Source organism: Salmo salar, chromosome 12, assembly GCF_965601325.2.
Source record: "Salmo salar chromosome 12, fSalSal1, whole genome shotgun sequence".
Classification (NCBI taxonomy): domain Eukaryota; kingdom Metazoa; phylum Chordata; class Actinopteri; order Salmoniformes; family Salmonidae; genus Salmo; species Salmo salar.
The window spans coordinates 92,990,067-93,013,170 of record NC_138302.1 but is presented as its reverse complement, the minus strand read 5'-3'; the positions used below and the strand labels follow the sequence as shown (position 1 = coordinate 93,013,170).

Sequence of the window (23,104 nt, the reverse complement as noted above, 5' to 3'; positions counted from 1 at the left end):
AACCATGAGACACTTGCATTCAGTCTGCATGGTCAATGCAGCACATGTAACAATGTTGATAACACAATGCTGTTCACTTAGCTTCTTAATATAAATCCACTAGGGTTTTATAATGACACTATTCGTTTGTGTTTCTTACATCAGCAAACAGCTAGTTTGTATTTTCTTAGCAAGTTGCCCTAAATCTTGTGAGACGCTAATTGTTAGCTGCTAATGCTAATAGCTAGCTAGCTGATAAATGTCCTGAGTAAGAGCAAACATAGCTAGCTAATACAGCTTGATAATACCAGTGATGGTGTAGACCTAAATCAGCATGTGGTTTGTGCAACAGTATCTTCTGAATCAAAGAGGAATACGCAAAGCAAGATATGTTAGCTACATGAAGTAGCTAAGAGAGAACATGCAATGTAGCCAAAGAGTATCGGAAACCCGTAGGAAACACTTATCAAGACTTTGGTTCCTACCACGTCACAATTACTCCTCCCTGACATTTTAAATTATTGTCATCTCAAAAAACACTGTATTCAAAGTGCCCACTATTATATTCTAACTATAGAATTGGAATAGTCATTCTATTTCCATGATTCCAACAGTTTTGCTCTAATTCGCTAGTCAAATTGCAATTGCAACATTTGGTTAAAAATAAGTCCTATATTACTTGCCCATATTGTGCAGCCCTACCCAGTGTGGAAATTAACTCAATTGAGCAGTGGTGTAAAGTACTTAAGTAAAGGTACTTTCAAGTACTACTTAAGAAAAAATACATTCAAGTACTACTTAAGTCGTTTTTTTTGTTGGTATCTGTACAATTTTTATTTTTGACAACTTTTACTTTACTACATTCCTAAAGAAAATACTATACTTTTTATGGTCCAATGGTTCAATTCACGCACTTGTCAAGAGAACATCCCTGGTCATCTACTGCCTCTGATCTGGAGGACTCACAAACACAAATGCTTTGTTTGTAAATTATGTCTGAGTGTTGGAGTGTGTCCCTGGCTATCCATACATAAAAAAAAACAAGAAAATGGTGGCATCTGGTTTGCTTAATATAAGGAATTTGAAATTATTTGTACTTTTACTTTAGATACTTAAGTACATTTTATCAATTATATTTACTTTGATATTTAAGTATATTTAAAACCAAATACTTTTAGACTTTTACTCAAGTAGTATTTTACTGAGTGACTTTGACTTTTACTTGAGTAATTTTCGAATTACATATATTTACTTTTACTCAAGTATGACAATTGGGTACTTTTTCCACCACTGCAATTGAGTGCAGGAAACGCAGAAATGATAGAAATGCTGAAATTTGTTTTGGTTGAAGTTGAATTGAACAGTATAAAACAATCAAAATGGAGAAAGACTCATTGAAATCACTTAGAATGTATGTGTTGCCACCCTTGGATCATTCACTACTCATTAAGCAAATGTAGGACTTTTATTATTCAAAAACTAAAAATACCATCATACCGTCCAATTTAAAAAAAAATACCGTGATATAATATTTTGGCCATATCGCCCAGCCCTATACCAAAGGTCTGATTGCAAAGTGAACATTTACGAGTGTAAAGCAAAACATGTGCCAGTAGTATTGCAGATTTGGTGTATGGTTCTGCTAAATGAGTTAAAGGTTTGGGTCATTGTGCCTCATATGCCAGTTTAAGTGTGTAAACAATTGGGGAAAACTGCAATAATTAAATGTTATTAGTTTAACTGATGGTGTGCTCTGTTAAAATGTTGAAATAGAATGTTCAGAATAGCAGACACAGTTCAGTCAATGGATTGTACTTTAGAATTCTCTACACTGGTGCCTCCCTGCTCCTACTTACACTGGGCACCTAAAAGTTTATAAGATAGAACAGTACAAAAATCTTAAATTAAATACAGAAAACAATCCCATGTATCCTGTAAGGTAAACTGTCTGTGGACAAGGTATGACAGCATTCCATGCTTTGTTTTTTGATTACCTGGCCAATGTCTTCAAACGCTCACATGTTAGCAGTTGTTGCACAAATCCAATCCAATTCATGGTGCTTATTTTATCATTTCTCATGTTCCCTGTTGCAACTTCTAATAAACCAGATTTGATGTGCCCTTTTGTTTAAATACAGCATTTAATAGCAGAGGATCAATGTAATTTGGGGGAGTATAGCTGGTTTAATGTAGCCACACATAAGGTCTGTCTGGCAGCCTGCATCATGCCCACCTCTCGACCGGGGACCTAGGCAGGAACTCAGTCGTACCTTTGTGCAATATGTGGGCCAGATCTGGGCCGCAGCTTTTTAATTTTACATGCATCCAGCAGAACTGGGCCATACCTTTTAGAATTCATAATTTTACAGTTTGTGGGTCACTGCTGGGGCTGATCTGTTTAGTCTTATGGTGATGCAGTATTTAGGCCAGTTTTGAGCGGGACCCAGGCATATACTGGGCCAGAAAAACACAATGTATGTGGCCCACAGCTGCACTGGAATAATTTCGCTATCTGGGTTGGAGAGGGGCAGGGCTCAGGGAACATTTTAAATTGTGATTGACAGCATTGGGCCTGCTAAAAAAATAATAATGGCTATATACATTTTTTCGAAATATATTGACTGTATGTTCACATGTGCAAGAAAATCATTGATATATTTCTTACATACATTTTCCTAAGGCCTAAATATGTTCAACTGTCAAAATATATACAAGACCATAGGCCTACATGAATTTTCTGAGTTGTCATAGAAAAAGTGTAAAAAAAACGTACATTGTTCATATAATATCAGATCAAACTTCAATAAAGAGGCGTATAACACGTGACAGTAGCCTTTAAACATTGTATGCAAGTTACATTCGATTACAAAACACATTGAGCGCTAGGCTACTACAGCAACTCCGACCACAACGAGGGGGTGTCACGCTTCTGATACTAACATTAGAACACTTGCCTGACTTCAGTCGATGTCCAATGAATGAACGGGGTGTTGCAGAGTAGAGAGAGCACAGTAGCATACCCTAATAAATCGAAGCACCACTTTATCTCGAGCAAGACGAGAGCTATCATTCTCACCGTCTCCTGTGTACGTGAGTCTCTCCGGGGAACAAGGTATCCGAAATGACTAAGCGCAAATCAAAGACTGCCGCCAACTTCAAGCCAGAGCGCGAGGACAACTCTTTCTTAATAGAATCCCATCCAGTGTCCGAGTCGCGAGGAAGAGTGAATCAACTTGCGCTGCCATGCATGTTGTTCCTTATGGTCGCGATTGGAGGGGCATCTGCGGGCTGGTTTTGCCTGCAACAGCAACAATCAATTGATCAGCTATCAGAAACGTTTAGGGCCATGCAAATAAGAATCACCAAGTTTCAGCAGCAGATGGGGATGAGAGAGGCACAGGTAAGGGACTGATCTGATTGTGAAATTGTCACATGATCATGAGTAGGCTATATCGTTGGTCTTTGCAATAATGTCAATCAAATGAGCCCGGCTGAGAATGACAAGGGCTTTGGAGTTGTTATTAAAGCATTGAGGAGAAAGGACAGGAAAGTATTGTTAGTATCAATTCCTCCCGTCACAGAATATACACTGAACTAAAATATAAACTCAACATGTAAATGGTCCCATGTTTCATGAGCTGAAATGAAAGATCCCAGAAATGTTCCATATGCAGTAAAAGCTTATTTTTCTCTGATTTTGTGCACAAATATGTTTACATCCCTGTTAGTGGAAAAATGAGCCGTCTCTTTTACGTGATCTGAGCCAAATGAGTCGGCTCACCGAAAACACTTGGAATGCCCATCGCTACAGCATATAGTTCTACAGTAGGTTCTATAACAGTTCCACAGTAGGTTTTCTGAGCAAATAATGTTTGTTTATGGACATAAAATAATATAAAATCACTAGGAAATCAGCTCAAAGTCATTTTAATTTCCGAAATCTATTACCAAGTATTCCCACTCATAATTGAGAGGCATATGTGGTCATATCCCAATATAAACAGGTTTTGAAATAATTCTGTTTTTGTCAAATACTATATCTGTTTGTGATTATTGTGATCAATTTGCGGTGTACAAATTGATTATAACTATGTTCCGGCCCTCTGACCATCTGCTCAATGAAAAATTGGCCCATGGCTGAATGTAATTGGGGACCCCTGGCCTATACTGTACACATGCATACTGGATTTGATAGCTATCTATATATAGTATGCTACCAGTCTGCACGTTCATGCTCATGTTTCCCAACCACACATGTTGAAATTAATGGAAATTACATTTGTTAAGCAACAGAACAAACAGCAGCAGCTGTTTAAAGATCAGTCAGGGCCTCCCTCTACCCTTTAACACTATCAAGCTATTTTCACAGCCCTGTATGCCAGCAGCTTGCCTGGCTACCCAGACTCCTTGCTCTGGCCAAAAGCTACGTCACGTCCATGGACATTAGTTTCTTCTCCGCAATGGATCTGAGTACATCCCCGACCCTTTACCGAATGCGAACACATTCGGTGGCTGTATGATTGATCCAGAAACCAATAGGTTGGGCCAGAGCCAGAAAACATGTGGGTAAAGCGTAAAGCGGCAGTTTGAAAATTCGTCATTGGCTTGGATGCTGTGATTGGTTAGAGACGACCCAATCGCTGATGACTTTGTTTTATACAACACCCCTCGTGCCACTCGTCAGCACAAACAACATAAATGATGGCATTCTCAGACCAAAGTATGTAGCGAAAGACAGAGCAGCGGAAGATTTAATATGAGTTGTCAGGCTAACCAGAAACAGCTGTATGACTGAATGTCCTTGTAGGTAACTGATATTAAACGTGAGTGAGAAAAATCTTTGCTTATGAACATAATCAGAAAGCCTGCACAAAACAGCATATATTCCTCTTCACTCTAACCAGAACCGCAATACAGTATTGTAGGTTTTCTTTCTTAGTTCTTGGTGTTTGTTGTTGGTCCAGCACGGATGTGGAGAATATTTTCCTATTCCTTGGAATAGTAATTTCTAAGTCAATAAATGGGATGAGCAGTTGCCGATAAGGTCAATCAAAATCTATTTGGTTTTTTACAAGTTGCAACAGGGAGACACCTCCAGCACAGAAGCAGAGAAATGTCTAACTAGCTGTCTCTGAGAAGGCCCTTACATCCTAAATCAGCAGACAACTGCTCAGGAAACACCAGACAGAAAGGCTTGTTAGGAATTCAAAAGAAAATGCATTGGCTTTGTAAGCTGCTACAGAATCACAGAATCACATAATCACCTCAACTCTCCCAAACAGAACACTGGAAATCATGTGTATTACAGAAAGGTAAAATGCAGAAATATGCTAAACATTGTTTTAATCACTCTAAAATGAATGAACCTTATTCATCTTAAATATTGCCATTACAACTACTCAATACCACAACTTGTTTTCCTCAGAATTGCAGTGTAACTACACCGATATAACAATGTAACTGCAACATGCCCTGCCCTGCGACGAACCATCAAACAGGCAAAGCGTCAATACAGGGCTAAGATTGAATCATACTACACCGGCTCCGACGCTCGTTGGATGTGGCAGGGCTTGCAAACTATTACAGACTACAAAGGGAAGCACAGCCGCGAGCTGCCCAGTGACACGAGCCTATCAGACGAGCTAAATCACTTCTATGCTCGCTTCCAAGGCAAGCAACACTGAGGCATGCATGAGAGCATGAGATGTTCCGGACGACTGTGTCTCCATAGCCGACGTGAGTAAGACCTTTAAACAGGTCAACATACACAAGGCTGCGGGGCCAGACGGATTACCAGGACGTGTGCTCCGGGCATGTGCTGACCAACTGGCAGGTGTCTTCACTGACATTTTCAACATGTCCCTGATTGAGTCTGTAATACCAACATGTTTCAAGCAGACCACTATAGTCCCTGTGCCCAAGAACACAAAGGCAACCTCACATCCGTAGCCATGAAGTGCTTTGAAAGGTTGGTAATGGCTCACATCAACACCATTATCCCAGAAACCCTAGACCCTCTCCAATTTACTCCCTGTTCACCCATGACTGCATGGCCAGGCACAGCTCCAACACCATCATTAAGTTTACAGATGACACAATAGTGGTAGATCTGATCACCGACAACGACGAGACAGCCTATAGGGAGGAGGTCAGAGACCTGGCCGGGTGGTGCCAGAATAACAACCTATCCCTCAACGTAACCAAGACTAAGGAGATGATTGTGTACTACAGGAAAAGGAGCACCGAGCACGCCCCCATTCTCATCGACGGGGCTGTAGTGGAGCAGGTTGAGACCGCAAGGCACTTCAGAGGGTAGTGCGTACGGCCCAGTACATCACTGAGGCTAAACTGGAGGCTATTTTATAGATGACATCGCCGAAGTCGAGGATCGGTAGGATGGTCAGTTTTACGAGGGCATGTTTGGCAGCATGAGTGAAGGATGCTTTGTTGTGAAATAGGAAACCGATTCTAGATTTCATTTTGGATTGTCGATGCTTAATGTGAGTCTGGAAGGAGTTTACAGTCTAACCTAGGTATTTGTAGTTGTCCACGTATTCTTAGTCAGAGCCGTCCAGAGTAGTGATGCTGGACGGACGGGCAGGTGCGGGCAGTGATCGATTGTATAGCATGCATTTAGTTTTACTTGCATTTAACTTGTTAGGGCTAGGGGCAGTATTTTCACGGCCGGATAAAAAACGTACCCGATTTAATCTGGTTATTACTCCTGCCCAGTAACTAGAATATGCATATAATTATTGGCTTTGGATAGAAAACACCCTAAAGTTTCTAAAACTGTTTGAATGGTGTCTGTGAGTATAACAGAACTCATATGGCAGGCAAAAACCTGAGAAGATTTCATGCAGGAAGTGGCCTGTCTGACAAGGTGTCGTTCTTCTTGTCTCTGTTTATTGAAGCGTGAGGATCTTAGCTGTCCCGTGACACTTCCTACGGCTGCCATAGGTTCTCAGAAGGCGGCAAAACGCTGAATCGTGGCTTTGCAGGCTCTGGCTGAAACAAAGTAGCGCGTTTGGGTAGTGGCTGGTTACAGTACTGTGAGACTCAGGCACGTGCCCGCGTCGACCGAAAGCTTTGTTTTCTTTCCTCTGTTTAGCTAAATGGACATTCCCGGTCAGAATATTATCGCTTTTTTACGAGAAAAATGGCATAAAAATGGATTTTAAACAGCGGTTGACATGCTTCGAAGTACGGTAATGGAATATTTAGATTTTTTTTGTCACGAATTGCGCCATGCGCACGATCCTGATTTACCATTTCGGATAGTGTCTGGGACGCACGAACAAAACGCCGCTATTCGGATATAACGATGGATTATTTTGGACCAAACCAACATTTGTTATTGAAGTAGCAGTCCTGGGAGTGCATTCTGACTCCCAGGATTTTTATCCAGATTTTTATCCAGCCGTGTCAATACTGCCCCCTAGCCCTAACAGGTTAACACAATGTCCAAAGAGGGGCCAGAAGTATACAGAATGGTGTCGTCTGCGTAGAGGTGGATCAGAGAATCACCAGCAGCAAGAGCGACATCATTAATGTATACAAAGAGGAGAGTCTGCCCGAGAATTGAACCCTTTGGCACCCCCATAGAGACTGCCAGAGGTCTGGACAACAGGCCCTCCGATTTGACACTGTCACAGTTGTCGTACGATGAAGGAGGAGACCAAGGTGCAGTGTGTATATCGTTCCACATTTTATTATAACAGTGAAACTATGCAAGACATATAAATAAACTAATAAACAAAACAATAAACCGTGACGAAGAGGTGCAACATACACTAACAAAACAATCTCCCACAAACCTAGTGGGAAAAACAACAACTTAAATATGATCCCCAATTAGAGACAACGATGACCCGCTGCCTATAATTGGAGATCATCCCAAAAAACAACAACATAGAAATACATAAACTAGAACCCCACATAGAAATACATAAACTAGACAAAACCCCCAACATAGAAAAAAGAAACTAGAACCAACATAGACATAAAATAAACTAGACAAAACCCTCTGTCACGCCCTGACCTACTCTACCATAGAAAATAAAAGCTTTCTATGGTCAGGACGTGACAGTACCCCTCCCAAAGGTGCGGACTCCGAACGCACAACCTTACACAACAAAAAAATACAGGGAGGGTTAGGGTGGGTGTCTAATGTTGGTGGCAGCTCTGGTGCAGGATGAAGATCCTTCACATCCCGCGGATCCTCCTGCATCGGATGCGGTTCTGGTGCGGGACAAAGAACCCTCACATCCTGCTTATCCGCCAGCATAGGAGGCGGCTCCGGTTCGGGACATAGCCCCTGCTCCGCCAGCTGATCCCTCCGCTTTCGAGTCACCGGACCGTGGATCATCGCCGGAGGCTCTGGACTGCAGACCGCCGCTGGAGACTCCGGACTGCAGACCGTCGCTGGAGACTCCGGACTGCAGACCGTCGCTGGAGACTCCGGACTGCAGACCGTCGCTGGAGACTCCGGACTGCAGACCGTCACTGGAGGCTCCGGACTGGGAACCGTCGCTGGAGGCTCCGGACTGGGAACCGTCGCTGGAGGCTCCGTACTGGGGACCATCGCTGGAGGCTCCATTCTGGAGACCGTCGCTGGAGGCTCCGTACTGGGGACCCTCGCTGGAGGCTCCGTACTGGGGACCCTCGCTGGAGGCTCCATACAGGGAACCTTCGCTGGAGGCTCCACACCGGGGACCGTCGCTGCAGGCTCCGTGCCATGGATCGTCACTGCAGGCTCCGCGCCATGGATCATAACTGGAGGCTTCTTGCCATGGATTATCACTGGAGGCTCCGGGCCATGGATTATCACTGGAGGCTTCATGCCATGGATCATCACTACAGGCTCCGGGCCATGGATCATCACTGGAGGCTTCGTGCCATGGATCATCACTGGAGGCTTCTTACGTGGAGCCGGAACAGGTCTCACCAGACTGGGGAGACGCACTGGAGGTCTGGAGCATAGGGCTGGCACAACTCGCCCTGGCTGGATGCCCATTTTAGCTCGGTGTGTGTGGAGAGCTGGCACGGGACGCACTGGGCTATGAAGGCGCACTGAAGGCATAGTGTGTAGAGCCAGCGCAGAACACACTGGACCATGGAGGCGCACTGGAGGTCTAGAGCGTATGGCTGGCACAACCCATCCTGGCTGGATGCTCAGTTTAGCCCGGCAAGTGCGGGGCGCTGGCACAGGACAAACTGGGCTGTGAAGGCGTACTAGCGACACAGTGCGTAGAGCTGGCGAAGGATATCCTGGACCAAGGAGGCGTACTGGAGACCAGGAGCGCTGAGCCGGTACAGTCCATCCTGGCTGAATGCCCACTCTAGCACGGCAAATGCGGGGCGCAGGCAGAGAGCGCACCAGGCTATGAATGCGCACTGGAGATATAGTGCGCATCACAGCATAACATGGTGCCTGACTGTTCACCTGCTCCCCACGGTAAGCACGGGGAGTTGGCTCAGGTCTCCACCCTGACTCTGCCAATCTCCTCTCGTGCTTCCGTCGTTGCCGTGCTAATTCCTCATATCGTTGCCGTTCCTCTCTCGCTGTCTCCACCTGCTTCCATGGCAGGGTCTTGTCCCCTGCCATTACCTCCTCCCAGGTCCAGGACGTCCTCCACTCTCTCTTCTCCCGGGCCCAGGATCCCTGCTCCTCCTGGGCACGCTGCTTGGTCTTTTTGTGGTGGGAAATTCTGTCACGGTTGTCATACGATGAAGGAGGAGACCAAGGCGCAGCGTGTATATCGTTCCACATTTTATTATCACAGTGAAACTATGCAAGACATATAAATAAACGAATAAACAAAACAACAAACCATGACTAAGAGGTGAAACATACACTAACTCAAAACAATCTCCCACAAACCTAGTGGGAAAAACAACAACTTAAATATGATCCCCAATTAGAGACAATGATGACCAGCTGCCTCTAATTGCAGATCATCCCCCCAAAAAACAACATAGAAATACAGAAACTAGAACCCCCACATAGAAATACAGAAACTAGACAAAATCCCCAACATAGAAAAAAGAAACTAGAACCAACATAGACATAAAATAAACTAGACAAAAACCCCTGTCACGCCCTGACCTACTCTACCATAGAAAATAATAGCTTTCTATGGTCAGGACGTGACATACACACTGAACTCTATCAGAGAAGTAGTTGGTAAACCAGGCAAGGCAATCATTTGAGAAACCAAGGCTGTCGAGTCTGCCAATAAGAATGTGGTGATTGACAGAGTCGAAAGCCTTGGCCAGGTCGATGAATATGGCTGCACAGTAATGTCTCTTATCAATGGCGGTTATGATGTCATTTAGGACCTTGAGCGTGGCTGAGGTGCACCCATGACCAGCTCTGAAACCAGATTGCATAGCGGAGAAGGTACGTTGGGATTCGAAATGGACGGTAATCTGTTTGTTAACTTGGCTTTCGAAGACCTTAGAAAGACAGGCTGGATAGATATTAGTGTCACCCCCTTTGAAGAGGGTGATGACCGCGGCAGCTTTCCAATCTTTGGGAATCTCAGACGATACGAAAGAGAGGTTGAACAGGCTAGTAAAGGAGTTGCAACAATTTAAGGAAGATCATTTTAGAGAGGGTCCACAGCCAGGGTCCACTGATGGACAGCAGCAGAAAAAAATTATCTATTGATTCTGTTTCCTCGTGGCAGAATCTGCACAAGGCTGACTGTTCAATGCCCCATATATTGAGCATTCTTTTTGTAGCAAGTGTTTTATATAATAGCTTAAGATGTAACAAACTGATTGATGTGTCAATTGTTGTTTTACATGTCAGTTCATAGACCCGATGCCAAGGTATGGGGACATTAAAAACCTGTTCCCAACTGACTTGATTTATGCGGTATTGCTGTCAAACCTTTTGACTTTAAGTGAAACTGATTTTGAAATTTAAATTGTAGCCAACCATTTAAAAAGGAGGATACTTTAAACAGGGATCCATTGTCAAGCCACCGAAAATGTAAGGTTTTCATCTGCAAAAAAGCAAAGAGACCAATCTTACACATAGGATGGGCCTCTCATAGTAGCTTGCTAGAAAACCAATTTGGATTTAAGTACAATTTCAGTACAATGTAGGCTTTAACCTCTCTAGGATAGGTGGCACCAAATCGTCCCACCTACGTAACAGCCAGTGTAATCCCGTGGCGCGTTATTCAAAAACCTCAAAAATGCAAAAACTTCAATTTTTCAAACATATGACTATTTTACACCATTTTAAAGACAAGACTCTCGTTAATCTAACCACACTGTCCGATTTCACAAAGGCTTTACAACGAAAACAAAACATTAGATTATGTCAGCAGAGTACCCAGCCAGAAATAATCAGACACCCATTTTTCAAGCTAGCATATAATGTCACATAAACCCAAACCACAGCTAAATGCAGCACTAACCTTTGATGATCTTCATCAGATGACAACCCTAGGACATTATGTTACACAATACATGCATGTTTTGTTCAATCAAGTTCATATTTATATCAAAAACCAGCTTTTTACATTAGCATGTAACTAGCATGTGACTAGCATTCCCACCGAACACTGCCTCACCTCAAATTACTCCCGATAAACGTTCACAAAAAGCATAACAATTATTTTAAGAATTATAGATAGAGAACTCCTCTATGCACTCGATATGTCCGATTTTAAAATAGCTTTTCGGTGAAAGCACATTTTGCAATATTCTCAGTAGATAGCCCGGCATCACAGGGCTAGCTATTTAGACACCCAGCAAGTTTAGCACTCAGAAAAGTCACATTTACTATAAGAAAAATTGTATTACCTTTGCTGTCTTCGTCAGAATGCACTCCAAGGACTTCTACTTCAATAACAAATGTTGGTATGGTTCAAAATAATCCATAGTTATATCCAAACAGCGGCGTTTTGTTCGTGCGTTCAAGACACTATCCGAAAGGGTAAATAAGAGTGACGAGCATGGCGCAATTCGTGACAAAAAAATGCTAAATATTCCATTACCGTACTTCGAAGCATGTCAACCGCTGTTTAAAATCAATTTTTATGCCATTTTTCTCATAAAAAAGCGATAATATTCCGACCGGGAATCGGGAATCGAATAAATATCTAAACTGCGAAATCACTACAGAATGAATTAGTGTAATATTCCCGTGAATAGGTGTTTCCCTCTCCACGGTTTCAAGATTCTACTGTATCTGTTTTGCAAAGTGTTCAATCACAAAGTTAATAGCTGTTATCAGGTGCGTCGTAAAAGCTAGACCAAGGCGCAGCGGGTATCATGCTCATCTTCTTTATTTGTTATAAGAGAACACTTAAACAAAATATAAACGAATGCCAAACAACAGTTCCGTAAGGACACAAGCACTATACGAGAAAACAACCACCCACAAAATCCAAAGGAAAACAGGCTGCCTAAGTATGGCTTCCAATCAGAGACAACGAAAGACACCTGCCTCTGATTGGAAACCACACTCGCCAAACCTGGAAAACAGAACACAGAAAATGAAAACTAGAACACAAAATCCCCTAGACAAAACCCCCACAAAACAAACACCCCCTACCACGCCCTTACCAACTACAATGACAAGTCCATTGTCCATAGAAGTCCTTAGTCCATAGAAACTGGAGAAATTATCCAGGTCCTCAATGAGGCCTTTCAAAGTTGAAGATTGAGGACTCGAGAACTTGACTCATCGGCGTACATCAATCAAAATCAATCAAATGTATTTAGAAAGCCCTTTTTACATCAGCAGATGTCACAAAGTGCTATACAGAAACCCAGCCTAAAATCCCAAACAGCAAGCAACGCAGATGTAGAAGTACGGTGGCTGGAAAAACTCCCTAGAAAAGCAAGGAGCTTAGGAATAAACCTAGAGTGGAACGAGGCTCTGATGGGTGGCCAGTACATGGCCATCAAGGCCAAACCCGGACGACGCTGGGCCAGTTGTGCGCCACCCTAAGGGACTCCCAATCACGGCCGGACTGGAGACAGCCAGGAGTCATCAGGCCAGGTAGTCCTGAGGCATGGTCCTGGGGCTCAGGTCCTCCGGGAGGGGAGGGAGTGAAAGAGAAAGAATTAGAGAGAGCATAATTAAATTCACACGGTACACCAGATAAGACAGGATAATTACACCAGATATAACAGACTGACCCTAGCCCCCCGTTACATAGACTATTGCAGCATAGGTACTGGAGGCTGAGACAGGGGTGGGTCGGGGGGCACTGTGTGCCCAACCGACGCTAACCCCGGACAGGGCCAACCAGGCAGCATATAACCCCACCCACTTTGCCAAAGCACAGCCAACACACCACTACACTCAATCATAGGACGTACTGAGGAGATGAGTCTTCAGTAAAGACTTAAAGGTTAAGACCGAGTCTGTGTCTTTCACATGGATAGGCAGACCATTCCATAAAAATGGAGCTCAATAGGAGAAAGTCCTGCCTCCAGCTGTTTGCTTAGAAATTCTAGGGACAATAAGGAGGTCTACATCTTGTGACCATAGCATACATGTAGGTATGTACGGCAGGACCAAATCGGAGAGATAGGTAGGAGCAAGCCCATGTAATGCTTTGTAGGTTAGCAGTAAAACCTTGAAATCAGCCCTAGCCTTAACAGGAAGCCATTATAGAGAGGCTGGCACTGGAGTAATATGATCACATTTTTGGGTTCTAGTCAAGATTCTAGCAGCCGTGATTAGCACTAACTGAAGTAGATTTAGTTCTTTATCCGGGTAGCTGGATAGTATAGCATTGCAGTAGTCTAATCTTGAAGTGACAAAAGCATGGATTAGCTTTTCTGCATCATTTTTGGACAAAAAGTTTCAGATTTGATGGAAAAAAATCAGTCCTTGAAATATTCTTGATATGTTCGTCAAAAGAGAGATCAGGGTCCAGAGTAACGCCGAGGTCACTGTACAACCACCGTGATTAATTGTCAGATCCAAAAGCAGATCTCTTTGTTTCTTAGGATCTAGAACTAGCGTTTCTGTTTGGTCCGAGTTTTAAAGTAAAACATTTGCTGCATCCATTTCATTATGTCTGAAACACAGACTTCCAGGTTAGGCAATTTTGGGGCTTCACCATGTTTCATTGAAATGTACAGCTGTGTGTCGTCTACATAGCAGTGAAAGTTGACATTGTGTTTCTGAATGACATCACCAAGAAGTATAATATATAGTGAAAACAAGTGGTCCTAAAATGGAACCTTGAGGAACGCCGAAACGTACAATTTATTTGTCAGAGGACAAACCATCCACAGAGACGAACTGATATCTTTCCAGCAGATAAGATCTAAACCAGGCTAGAACTTGTATGTGTAGACCAATTAGGGATTCTAATCTCTCCAAAATAATGTGGTGATCGATGGTGTCAAAAGCAGCACTAAGGCCTAGGAGCACGATGACAGATGGAAAGCCTTGATCTGACGCTATTAAAAGGTAATTTACCACCTTCACGAATGCAGTCTCAGTGCTATGACTGAAGCATTTTGTATACATTATTTGTCTTGAGGAAGGCAGTGAGTAAAAAAATGTTTTTGAGGAATGGGAGATTCGATATAGACCGATAGTTTTTAAAATTTTCCAGGTCAAGTTTTGGCTTTTTCAAGAGAGGCTTTATTACTGCCACTTTTAGTGAGTTTGGTACCCATCCAATGGATAAGGAGCCATTTGTTATGTTCAACATAAGAGGGCAAAGCACAGGCAGTAGCTCTTTCAGTAGTTTAGTTAGAATATGGTCCAGTATGCAGCTTGAGGGTTTAGAGGCCATGACTGTTTTCATGAATGTGTCAAGAGATACAGGACAACTGAGCTTTGGAGAAATATGCAGATTCAAAAAGTAGTTCATAATTTTCTTTCTAATGAGGAAGTTAATGAATTCATCACTGCAGAAGTGAAAGCCAACCTCTCTTGTTGAATGCTGCTTTTAAGTTAGCTTTGCGACAGTATACTTTTTTTGGGGGGATTGTTCTTATTCTCCTCAATTAGGTTGTAAAAATAGGATGATCAAGCAGCAGTGAGGGCTCTTCAATATTGCACAGTACTGTCTTTCCAAGCTAGTCGGGAAGACTTCCAGTTTGGTGGAGGGCCATTTCCATTCCATTAATACTTTTGTCTCTATTCCCTTCATTTTTAGCCCCTTAATGTTATCATTTACATTTTACATTTACGTCATTTAGCAGACGCTCTTATCCAGAGTGACTTACAAATTGGTGCATTCACCATATGATATCCAGTGGAACAACCACTTTACAATAGTACATCTATATATTTCTTGGAGGGGAGGGTAGGGGGGAGGGTTAGAAGGATTACTTAATCCTATCCCAGGTATTCCTTAAAGATGTGGGGTTTCAGGTGTCTCCTGAAGGTGGTGATTGACTCCGCTGTCCTGGCGTCGTGAGGGAGCTTGTTCCACCATTGGGGTGCCAGAGCAGCGAACAGTTTTGACTGGGCTGAGCGGGAACTGTGCTTCCACAGAGGTAGTGAGGCGAGCAGGCCAGAGGTGGATGAACGCAGTGCCCTTCTTTGGGTGTAGGGACTGATCAGAGCCTGAAGGTACGGAGGTGCCGTTCCCCTCACAGCTCCGTAGGCAAGCACCATGGTCTTGTAGCAGATGCAAGCTTCAACTGGAAGCCAGTGGAGTGTGCGGAGGAGCGGGGTGACATGAGAGAACTTGGGAAGGTTGAACACCAGATGGGCTGCGGCATTCTGGATGAGTTGTAGGGGTTTAATGGCACAGGCAGGGAGCCCCGCCAACAGCGAGTTGCAGTAATCCAGACGGGAGATGACAAGTGCCTGGATTAGGACCTGCGCCGCTTCCTGTGTGAGGCAGGGTCGTACTCTGCGAATGTTGTAGAGCATGTACCTACAGGATCGGGTCACCGCCTTGATGTTAGCGGAGAACGACAGGGTGTTGTCCAGGGTCACGCCAAGGCGCTTAGCACTCTGGGAGGAGGACACAATGGAGTTGTCAACCGTGATGGTGAGATCATGGAACGGGCAGTCCTTCCCCGGGAGGAAGAGCAGCTCCGTCTTGCCGAGGTTCAGCTTGAGGTGGTGATCCGTCATCCACACTGATATGTCTGCCAGACATGCAGAGATGCGATTTGCCACCTGGTTATCAGAAGGGGGAAAGGAGAAGATTAATTGAGTGTCGTCTGCGTAGCAATGATAGGAGACCATGTGAGGATATGACAGAGCCAAGTGACTTGGTGTTTAGCGAGAATAGGAGAGGGCCTAGAACTGAGCCCTGGGGGACACCAGTGGTGAGAGCACGTGGTGCGGAGACTGATTCTCGCCACACCACCTGGTACGAGCGACCTGTCAGGTAGGACGCAATCCAAGAGTGAGCCGCGCCGGAGATGCCCAACTCGGAGAGGGTGGAGAGGAGGATCTGATGGTTCACAGTATCAAAGGCAGCAGATAGGTCTAGAAGGATGAGAGCAGAGGAGAGAGAGTTAGCTTTAGCAGTGCGGAGAGCCTCCGTGACACAGAGAAGAGCAGTCTCAGTTGAATGACCAGTCTTGAAACCTGACTGATTTGGATCAAGAAGGTAATTCTGAGTGAGATAGCAAGAGAGCTGGCCAAGGACGGCACGCTCAAGAGTTTTGGAGAGAAAAGAAAGAAGAGATACTGGTCTGTAGTTGTTGACATCGGAGGGATCGAGTGTAGGTTTTTTGAGAATGGGTGCAACTCTCGCTCTCTTGAAGACGGAAGGGACGTAGCCAGCGGTGAAGGATGAGTTGATGAGCGAGGTGAGGTAAGGGAGAAGGTCTCCGGAAATGGTCTGGAGAGGAGAGGAGGGGATAGGGTCAAGCGGGCAGGTTGTTGGGTGGCCGGCCGTCACAAATCGCAAGATTTCATCTGGAGAGAGAGGGGAGAAAGAGGTCAAAGCATAGGGTAGTGCAATGTGGGCAGGACCAGTGGTGTTGTTTGACTTAACAAACGAGGATCGGATGTCGTCAACCTTCTATTCAAAATGGTTGACCATTGTCATCCGCAGAGAGGGAGGAGGGGGGGGGGAGGAGGATTCAGGAGGGAGGAGAAGGTGGCAAAGAGCTTCCTAGGGTTAGAGGCAGATGCATGGAATTTAGAGTGATAGAAAGTGGCTTTAGCAGCAGAAACAGAGGAAGATAATGTGGAGAGGAGGGAGTGAAAAGATGCCAGGTCCGCAGGGAGGCTAGTTTTCCTCCATTTCCGCTCGGCTGCCCGGAGCACTATTCTGTGAGCTCGCAATGAGTCGTCAAGCCACGGAGCAGGAGGGGAGGACCGAGCCGGCCAGGAGGATAGGGGACATAGAGAGTCAAAGGATGCAGAAAGGGAGGAGAGGAGGGTTGAGGAGGCAGAATCAGGAGATTGGTTGGAGAAGGATTGAGCAGAGGGAAGAGATGATAGGATGGAAGAGGAGAGAGTAGCAGGAGAGAGAGAGCGAAGGATGCTACGGCGCAATACCATCTGAGTAGGGGCAGAGTGAGTAGTGTTGGAGGAGAGCGAGAGGGAAAAGGATACAAGGTAGTGGTCGGAGACTTGGAGGGGAGTTGCATTGAGATTAGTAGAAGAACAGCATCTAGTAAAGATGAGGTCAAGCGTATTGCCTGCCTTGTGAGTAGGGGAGACGGTGAGAGGGTGAGGTAAAAAGAGGAGAGGAGTGGAGTGGAAAGAAGGAGGCAGAGAAAAATCAGTCAAAGGTAGACGTAGGGAGGTTAAAGTCACCCAGAATTGTGAGGGGTGAGCCATCCTCTGGAAAGGAACTTATCAAGGCGTCAAGCTCATTGATGAACTTTCCAAGGGAACCTGGAGGGCGATAAATGATAAGGATGTTAAGCTTGAATGGGCTAGTGACTGTGACAGCATGGAATTCAAAGGAGGAGATAGACAGATGGGTCAGGGGAGAAAGAGAGAATGTCCACTTGGGAGAGATGAGGATTCCAGTGCCACCACCCCGCTGACCAGATGCTCTCGGGGTATGCGAGAACACGTGGTCAGACGAGGAGAGAGCAGTAGGAGTAGCGAGTAGTGATCATTAGATCTAACAATTCAATGCCAATAACAAATAGGTATGCTGACAGAGGGCAACCTTGTTTTACGCCTCTTGGCAATTCAAAGTTCTCAGAGAAGTAACCCTTATTTATTATTATTTAGGATTGTTGTACATGAATTTTACCCATCTTATGAGAGACTCTCCAAAGTTGAAGAAATTCAAGCACATAAACAAATTCTAGACGTATCAAATGCTTTCTCAAAATCTGCTATAAAGATTATACCTTGTTTCCCTGCAACACAAGCTTTAACCGATATCTGTTTTATAACCCTGCCCAGATGAGCTCAGGAGGTCTGATCGAGGAGAGGATACTGGCTTTGGAGGCAGCTCAGAAACAGGCCCAGCAGAAGGCGGTGGTTACCCTGGCAACGTCAGAGCAGTTGAAGAGCATCGACCTCAAATCCCAGTTATGGGCACTCCACAACGAGATGAACACCAGGCTGGCTGAGTTCCAGCAGGTAGCCATCTCCTCCGCAGCCCTGCAGGTCACGATGAAGAACAAGAGCGACAACTTTGAGTCGGTCAAGGAGAGCGTGGCGGCCGTTTCGAGCTCCAACTCTGCGCTAGCAGTGAGCTTGGAGCAGATGACCAGCACGGTGGACAACATCAAATCCAGGCTGGACGAGCAGGTGTCAACGGTGGACGGCTTGATGTCACAGCTGGTGGGACAGGTCACTGAGCAGAGGGAACTGAGAGAGTTTCTGAGTCTTCAGAGGGTAGTGCTTCATAACAACCACCAGGAAGTGGGTGAAATCAAGTAAGCTTGAACTCACTCACTAGCTATATGAATAGTGAAAGTTACTTGATGGCTGTACTTTATTTTTCATGACTATAGGCAGGAGCTTTTCCTGACAGACACAGGGTTTTTCTTGGTCAGGTCACATGCTTAGATAGAATATACCAGTCTATATGTTGGTTCTAAAATTCTATGGCTCATTGAGTCTCTGTCTGTGTGTTTCAGGGAGTTGCTGGAGGAATGGCAGGCCAAGAAGTCCCAGGCTCTGGAGCAGCAGCTGCAGTTAGTGACCAGGACCCTGGATGAGCAGCTGGAGGCTGTTCACAGCCAGGTAGGCCCCTCTTCCACCACAGCTAATTATTATATTTCTGTATCCGTGGACTGCAAGGAAAACGTACAATAAAACTATTCCTCATCTTCTAATTTTTTTATGAAAGAACATCATGGTTTTGAGGCTTATAGTGTAGACTTACACACAGTGCTCTTGCAAAAGTAATTACATCTGCTTTCTGACACATACAGTAAGTTAGTCAAGTATTGTATAACTTCAGGTTGACTTAATAGATCACTCTGTTCTGTAAACACCAAACAAGCGTGATCAGAAAAAAGCAAATACTTTTATCGACAAAGGGTTGAAAATGTTAAACTAATATATAACTAATATCCGAGAGGCGCATTAGCTCAGTTGTAGCTCAGTTGGTAGAGCATGGTGTTTGCAACGCCAGGGTTGTGGGTTCGATTCCCACGGGGGGCCAGCACAGAAAAAAAAATAATAAAAAAAAAAAAATGTATGAAATGTATGCATTCACTACTGTAAGTCGCTCTGGATAAGAGCGTCTGCTAAATGACTAAAATGTAAAAATGTAACTCTTTCAGACACCATACACGATGACCCATGCTCGAGTGTCCTCTTGAATATACAGTACGGATTGTTCTCTGTCTTTCAGCTGGTGAATGGTGGTCCACTCAGCCAAGAGGAAGTAGACTCCGAGGCGGCAGAGGCCTCGGAAATGGCGGAACGGGAGCAGGAGGTAACAGAGGAAGAACCTGCTGAGGAGGAGGTAGAGGAGGACATTACTGTGGGGGCAGTGAAACAGGAAGCTGAAGAGGAGGACGTTACTGAGGAGGCAGTGGGACAGGAAGCTGAAGAGGAGGAAATGGAGCAGGAGGAATCAGTGGAAAAGGAAGTGACAGAGGAGCCAGAAGAACAGCTAGTTGTAGTGGAGTCATTGGAAGATGGTGTCACAGAAGAGCAACTGGAGGAGGAGGATCCAAAGGACGAGGAAGAGGAGATTGATGATGACAATGACTTCCCAGAGGACTGGTCTCCTGAGGAGCAATGGTAGGAGGAGGAAAAGGTTCAGGCACACGTTGCTGACTCTGGTATGGCTATTGCAGACATTTTGGCAATTGAAACATTACTGTATTGAAAGAAGTGGAGGCCACTCAACCAACATGAGGCGTGGTGCATTAACAAAAATGTGATCATCATTGAAAAGATAAAGGCGCAACACTCACTCACCATTAAAAACATATTATTTTATTTAGGCACCTATTAATAGCCTGACAAAATTATGACATAGGGGCCTATATATACATGTCCATTCCCTCTGTATACTTTTTCTGATGAAAGTCATTGATGAAGGCCGAAATGTCACGTTTTTAACAGTTGCTTGAATAACATAATGATACAGTATGTCTTTAATGGTGAGTGAGCGTGGGCCATTTCCTTTTTAATTAATCATACTTTACTGCATTGCCAGAAATTAAATTACATTTCACCAAAATGGCAAGGTCTTATGGAAATATTAAAGATATATTTCTAAAGATAAAGACACGTGCCTATTGAGGACCCACTCCTCAAGACCCACACGCTCATACAGGGTCTTTAAAGTTCATCAGGAATACTTCAGATAAAAATAAAGACTGTCAGTGCCAACTGTTAACAGTTGTCTGTACCTAAGTATGCAGTCTGACGTTTTCAGTTCTCTTTTTAAATATGAATTTCAGAGCAATAACATCAGTTTTTAAGATGAGTGACAAAAGTTACTTTCCAATTTGTTGGCAAAGCCACAGAAGGTCCAAACACTTACCAGCTTGGTTATGAACTTATTTGATAATATTTCAGTTGTAAATGTCCTTACTAAAAAGTTGTACATCAAAATGTGTGTGATTATTGGGTTTTGATTTATGTAAATACATTTTATTAACTGTCCATATTATTGACCTAGCCTACATTCAGTAGCTGTGATTATTAATGGAATCTCATTTTATTTCTGTCATGTTATAGATGTGACATTTTCTAACCTGCAAATTGCATCACAGATGTCATTGATGCACTTTTGTAATAAAAAAAGTGTATACTTTATTTATTTACCTCTGCTTCTGTCCTCTTATTTGTTGTAGTTATTATTAGCCTAACAATGATTTAAACCTCAATTTACAAGAAAGCTGTTAAAATATTATTCTTCAGCTCATGGTTTTAGTACATTTATGTGAGCAACTGAAAGCTTGCCTCTGTCTAAAAGAGAATGGAATGAAACCTTGACCGTAATGTGATCTGTAACAAAACACCTCACAACCTCTTCCCAAAGGTTATTTATAGTGTTGGCTTAGCCTATGGCTGTGAGAACAGTATAGCCCTGTGCTGGACATGCTGTACATGTGGTTGGAGTTTCCTCTGTCTGGTGCTGGACATGCTGTACATGTGGTTGGAGTTTCCCCTGTCTGGTACTGGACATGTTGTACATGTGGTTGGAGTTTCCCCTGTCTGGTACTGGACATGTTGTACATGTGGTTGGAGTTTCCCCTGTCTGGTACTGGACATGTTGTACTTGTGGTTGGAGTTTCCCCTGTCTGGTACTGGACATGTTGTACATGTGGTTGGAGTTTCCCTTGTCTGGTACTGGACATGTTGTACATGTGGTTGGAGTTTCCCTTGTCTGGTACTGGACATGTTGTACATGTGGTTGGAGTTTCCCCTGTCTGGTACTGGACATGTTGTACATGTGGTTGGAGTTTCCCCTGTCTGGTACTGGACATGTTGTACATGTGGTTGGAGTTTCCCTTGTCTGGTACTGGACATGCTGTTCTTTTACCGCCAGGCTTTTTGTGAGCTCTTTTGAAACTTTGTATAATGCCACCAGGTGGTGCCAGGATCTACAGGTCAGTGTCTCATCCTCACTGTGTTACAAAGTGTGACCGAGAATTTTCAATACAGTTCTGATGTTATCACCCAGTTCTGGTAGTAAAATATTACCAGGAGATGGTGGCAACATTTTCATTTTCATATACTGTTTAGATAATATAGATTACCAACCTGGTGCGTGTGATTAAACTGTGATGAACACTGTTTTTCTTGATTCATCTTGTGGAGTGGTATTACAGTAAATATCACTTTTCAATTGGTCTGAGCAAAAACATTCGGTAGATATTAATCTCGGTTAACCAAGGACAAAAATATTGTGTAATTATGTCCACAAGAGATTAGATAGAGATAGCTATATGGCTTGCTATAATATTTCAGGCCAGAAATATAATTTCTGCTATTGTCACCTTTAATATTATGCTCATATCCCCTCTCTGTAAAGTGAAGATAGTGATTATTTGTCCATAAGGTATGTATATTGTATTTAAAGAATGCTGAAGCTAGAAGTTATTCTTAGACAGGCACTGACCACTAACCCATCAGGGGAGCACTAATCAAAGGAAGTAGAGATTATGAGCCCCAGCCAAAATGACTTCCTGTTGTTGTCATCATTTCCCTCTACCCCCACTCTCTCCCCCTCTCTCCCTCTCCCCAGATCCCTCCTACCCCCCTCTATCCTTCACTCCAGATCCCCTCCTACCCCCTTCTCTCCCTCTCTCCAGATCACATCCTACCCTCCTCTCTCCCTTTCTCCAGATCCCTCCTACCCTTCTCTCTCCCCCTGTCTCCAGATCCCCTCCTACACCCCTCTCTCCCCCTCTCTCCCTCTCTGCAGTTCCCCTCCTACCCCCTCTCTCCCTCTCTGCAGATCCCCTCCTACACGCCTCTCTCCCCCTCTCTCCCTCTTTGCAGTTCCCCTCCTACCCCCTCTCTCCCTCTCTCTGATCCCTACTACCCCCCTCGCTCCAGATGCTCTCTCCCTCTCTCCAGATCCCCTCCTACCCCCTCTCTCCTTTTCTCCAGATCCCCTCCTACCCTCTTCTCTCCCCCTCTCTCCAGATCCCCTCCTATCCCTCACTCTCCCCTCTCTCCCTCTCTCCAGATCCCCTCTCTCCAGATTACCTCTTAGCCCCTCTCTCCCTTTCTCCAGGTCCCTCCTATGCCCCTCTCTCCCTTTCTCCAGATCCC

At 44.3% G+C, this 23,104-nt stretch overlaps 1 protein-coding gene across 1 annotated transcript; it reads left to right on the top strand.

Moving 5' to 3' along the window:
• The first annotated feature begins 2,865 nt into the window (after positions 1-2,865).
• Positions 2,866-21,144, top strand: LOC106566020 (uncharacterized). Its single transcript, XM_014133804.3, has 4 exons — positions 2,866-3,379; positions 18,311-18,789; positions 18,994-19,099; positions 19,716-21,144. Exons 1-4 carry the CDS (start codon positions 3,101-3,103, stop codon positions 20,112-20,114), a joined length of 1,263 nt encoding a protein of 420 aa, XP_013989279.3. The 5' UTR covers positions 2,866-3,100; the 3' UTR covers positions 20,115-21,144.
• The last annotated feature ends 1,960 nt before the right edge of the window (positions 21,145-23,104 follow it).